Source organism: Nematolebias whitei, unplaced genomic scaffold (genome assembly GCF_014905685.2).
Source record: "Nematolebias whitei isolate Nwh7 unplaced genomic scaffold, NemWhi1 Nwh_scaf_4067, whole genome shotgun sequence".
Taxonomy (NCBI): Eukaryota; Metazoa; Chordata; class Actinopteri; order Cyprinodontiformes; family Rivulidae; genus Nematolebias; species Nematolebias whitei.
In genome coordinates, this window is record NW_023622612.1 from 1 (window position 1) to 4,681 (window position 4,681).

The following is a 4,681-nucleotide window of genomic DNA, read 5'->3' on the forward strand; positions in this document are numbered from 1 at the left end:
TAATTTCTGAGACAATTAATCGCCCAGCAAAAGTTGTTATCGTGACAGGCCTATTCGCAAACACGGGAAAGGTTCTGTTGTTCAGATAAGAAAACCACGTATGACGAGTTCCAGAAATTCATAACTCATTTTGCATGGATATCTCTGAGCCTGTATGTATATATCTGACCATGTTTAGTCAACGCACCTGGAACGAGAACGGTTCAAATGAATCCTTAAAAGTGTAAATTGATCGAATGGATGGAAACTTCTGACTGCGGCTGGTTGAAACCAAACGACTCCTCGGATCGACTGGTCTTTTTGTTTTCAGGGATCGAGGACGATGAGCTTCGAGCTGGAGGTTTGGAGTAAAACGGAAGACGTTGTTCAGACGTTGCTACAGGTGGGAGTTCCCTCTGTCACAGATCAACGCTGTGACTAATGACTTGCAGCCATTTCTCTCTGCCATCATTCAAATCTGTTGAACTGGTTAGCTCTACAGGGCGTCCTGCTTGGAGAACCTTGGAGACCAGACTGCAATGGTAAGCCGATTGTTCCTCGAGCTGAGATGAAGACGTTAAAAGAAGGCAGCTCATTGCTCGTTGCTCTGACATTTTGTAGATCGCTGCTAATCTGCAGTCGCGGTTGGCGAGGTCATCGTTCGACAAGATCTGGTATGTAGCCGCGACGTAAGCGCACGCTTGTTGTGGCTTTAGGTTGTGTGGCTAACCTGCGGTAAAGCTTTCAGAGCGTCCTGGAGATGCCGCACGAGGAGTGTGCCGCAGAGATGGTCACGCCCCTCGTTTCCAATCCGGGCCACGTCTGCGTAACGGACGAAAACCTTTATTTCCAGCCTCTCAATGGATTCCCGGTGAGTCCGCGGCGCGGCCGTGCTGATGGTGAAGCCGCCCCCGCCGCTGAACAACCTCTTGTCGTTTCAGAAGCACGTGATTCAAATCAAGCTGCACAGAATCAGGAGAATCTACAAAAGACGGCACGGCCTCAAACCTTTGGTGAGCAGCGGCGGCAGGCCGGTCCTGAAATACTCGTTGCTGTCGGTGACTAAACGTTCATGTCTCTGCTGACGAAGGGTCTGGAGGTGTTCTGCACTGAGAACGAGCTGTGCTCCGACGTCTACCTGAAGTTTTACAGCACGGCTGACCGAGACGAGATCTACTACTACATCGCTACTTTCCTGGGTGAGGATCGGAGTCCACAGACCAGCACCGACAGGGCTGCTGTGAGAAGTGATCGAGATGTTTAACGTGCTAGAGTAAGGGTCCCCAAAAGACCAGCCGAAGCACAAATTCAAGCGCAACAACAGTCGTATCTGGACTCAGATCAGTCGTTATAAACGCTCTAAAGTAAGCGTCCTCGAACGAACGGGGAGAGCTGGTCCGCATTCAAACCCAAATAAAGTCTTAACTTGACGCCCATCGGTTGTTAAAATACTCTTTAATCCAGGTATAAATCCAGCAATGTTCAGTCAGGTCATCTGGACGGTTTCTTTTGTTGCTGATCGGCCATCGCCTCGTTCTTCTGGACGAACATCGTTGGGCTCTGAAATGGATTCAGCAACCGGCCAGCTGTGGTTGGACCAAAGTGAAGTCATATCTGGATCAGCTGTTCGGTTTCCTTTATGTTGGGTTTTATCTTTGCTCCTGTCTTTATTGTAAACAGTTAAAGTTTCTACCTAAAGCTATTTAAGAGTTTGTTGTGGCTCCTCGGACTGACGAAGTCCTTTGGATGAAAGACGAACAAAAAGAAGCCGTCCAGAGGACCTGACTGAACTTTGCTGGATTTTTCTATTTTTTTCCCTCAAAGAAAATGAGTTGATCTCATTTTCCTCCTTCAGATCTTTAGATCTGTTTACAGCTTTTTCCTGCTGCTCTCACTTTGTGTTCTGCTTCTTTCAGCCTCCTTGTGCAAATTTAAACATTTTTCCAGCTACTTTCAGCTGTTTTGTGCTCCTTTCAGATCGTTTCTGCTGACTACAACATTTTTGTACTTCTTCTAACTTGTTTCTGCTAATTTCAGCTTGTTATGCTCCTTTCAGCTTATTTATGCTAGTTTGTTCAGTTTCTATTTAGCTGTTTTAATGCTAGTTATAGCTTTTTTGGCTAATTCCACATTTTTGGCACTCATTTAAACTTTTCTCTGCCTAATTCTGTGCTCTCTCTCCACTTCATGTAATTTAAGCTTCTTTCTGCTTTTTTAGCTACTTTTCAGCTTTTTTTTTTGTTTGTTTTTGCTAATTTTTTTTTCAGATAATTTCCACTTTTTTTGTGTTAGTTTCGGCTTCTTTCAGCCTATTTTGGCCAAAATGTTCTTTCTGCTTTCTTCTGCTAATTTAAGCTTGTTCTACCTTTTCTGCTACCTTTTTATCATTTTTAGCTAATTTCCGCTGTTTTTAGATACATTCCAAGTTTTTTAATTAACTTCATTCTACTAATTTCACCTTGTTATACTCCTTTCAGCTTAGGTATGCTAGTTTGTTATTTCAGCTACTATTTAGCTGTTTTATCCCAACTTAAGCTTTTTCAGCTAACTCACATTTTTGGCACTCCTTTCAAATTTTTTCATCCTAATTCAGCAAAAATGTGTTCTCTCTACTTCCTTGCAGTTTAAACTGCTTTCTGCTTTTTTTAAGCTACTTTTCAGCTGTGGTTTTTGCTAATGTCAGCTTTTCCAGATAATTTCTACTTTTTTGTGCTCATTTTTGCTTCTTTCATCCTAATTGGGCAAACGTGTTCTTTCTCCTTCTTCTAATTAATCTTGTTCTGCCTTTTCAGTTAGCTTTTTTTAGTTTAGTTTTTTTTTTAGCTAATTTCAGCTGTTTTCCGATAAATTCAAGATTTTTATAATAATTTCTGCTACTTTCAGCCTAATTAACTTCTTTATGCTAATTTTAACTTGTTATGCTCCTTTCAGCTTTTTACTGCTATTTCAGCAACTGTTTAGCTGTTTTCATGCTACTTTTAGCTTTCCCAGCTAATTACACTTTTTTTAAGCTCATTTCAGATTTTCTGCCTTCTGGTAGTTTAAGCTTCTTTCTGCATTTTCAGCTAATTTTCTGCCTTTTTTTTTTCTAATTTCAGCCTTTTTTTAGCTAATTTTTGTGTTTGTCTCTGCTTATTTAAACCTAATTCAGCAAATAAGTGCTCTTTCTGATTTGTTTAGCTAAATTGGGTTTGTTCTTCCATCTCAGCAAGTTTTTCAGCAATAAGCATTCATGCTGGATTTTTCACAGGAAATGCAATTTATGAAGTTCTAATTAATTTAAAGTTTTTTCCCTTAACTAATTAAAGTGTAGAAAAGCTGAGCCGCTTAAACGAATAATAAAAGAAACGGCATTAATTATTTTTTTAAATTACGGTTACACAATTATCTGAAAAATCACAGCTGAAATCTGAAGAATTCTGCTTTTTTACGCTGACAACCTTGAAAAAGTGAAATGATGCGAGTTGTGTGATGTGTTAGCACTCAGAGTGTGTGTTTAACATGACTCTCAGCTACTACCACACCAGCTTTCTGCTCGATAGCTGGAAAACTGACCGAGTTATGGCGTTTTGTGTTGCTTATATCACTTATTGAAGGCCGGCGTCTTGAGTTGGGTTGACTCCAGCTGTTAGTTTCTACAGGTTCTGTGTATTCACCTTCAGCAGCATCCTTCCTGTTTTATTCCACCTCAGAGAACCACGTCACAGAGCACACAGCGGAGAGCTACACCCTGCAGTGGCAGCGAGGCCACCTCAGCAACTACCAGTACCTCCTCCACCTCAACAACCTGGCGGACCGCAGCTGCAACGACCTCTCCCAGTACCCAGTCTTCCCCTGGGTCGTCGCTGATTACACCAGCTCACAGTTGGGTGGGTCAGCCGAGCGAGAGGCCGCTGTCATTGTCCGCTACCACAAGGCCAACAAACTGGTTTTAAAGTTTTTATTTAGAAACGTTCGTGTTTTTCTGACCAGATTTGACGGATGCCGCCACGTTCAGAGACCTGAGCAAACCCGTGGGAGCGCTAAACAAAGAGCGACTCGACAGGCTGCTGGTGAGAGGTTTAACCCTTTTCATGTGCTTATAATAAAAATGATTTTATAATCGTCGAGTTTCGTTTTAACAGGCTCGGTACCAAGGCATGCCCGAACCCCGCTTCATGTACGGAAGCCACTACTCGTCTCCGGGATACGTCCTGTTTTACCTGGTCAGAGTCGGTATGTTGTTTTAAATCTACAGCGTGTTATTCTTTTCTTTTTTTTTTTTTTTTAAATAAGTTTTAATTTTTTTTTATCTCTGGGTAACTCTCCAGCTCCGGAGCACATGCTGTGTCTCCAGAATGGCCGGTATGACCACGCAGACCGCATGTTCAACAGGTACCGTGCACCTAAAAACTGTCCTGCAAACATGCACTGTGAATGCTTATTGCTGAATAACTTGCTGAAAACAATTGAAAGTACTCAAAAAAAGAAACATGCTGAAATGGAAGAACAAGCCTAAATTAGCACAAGAAAAAAGAAAGAACGCATATTTGCTGAATTAGGTTTAAATAAGCAGAAATTAGCACAAAATTAGGGAAATAACTCAACTATAGCTAAAAAAAACCATCTGAAAAAGCAGAAAGAAGCTTAAATACCACAAGGAAATGGACTGAGCTTAAATTAGCTTAAAGTGGAATTAGCCGAAAAAGCTAAATTTAACTGA

The 4,681-nt window shown here is 41.6% G+C and overlaps 1 protein-coding gene across 1 annotated transcript; it reads left to right on the plus strand.

Moving 5' to 3' along the window:
* Positions 1–310: 310 nt before the first annotated feature.
* Positions 311–4,353, plus strand: LOC119429632 (protein FAN; the record flags this gene model as incomplete). Its single annotated transcript, XM_037697226.1, is given in 10 exon segments — positions 311–382; positions 474–521; positions 601–653; positions 721–850; positions 921–992; positions 1,070–1,178; positions 3,672–3,848; positions 3,952–4,031; positions 4,104–4,194; positions 4,290–4,353. Coding segments are annotated over 10 exon segments (884 nt in total), but the record flags the coding sequence as incomplete, so codon positions are not given.
* Positions 4,354–4,681: the final 328 nt, after the last annotated feature.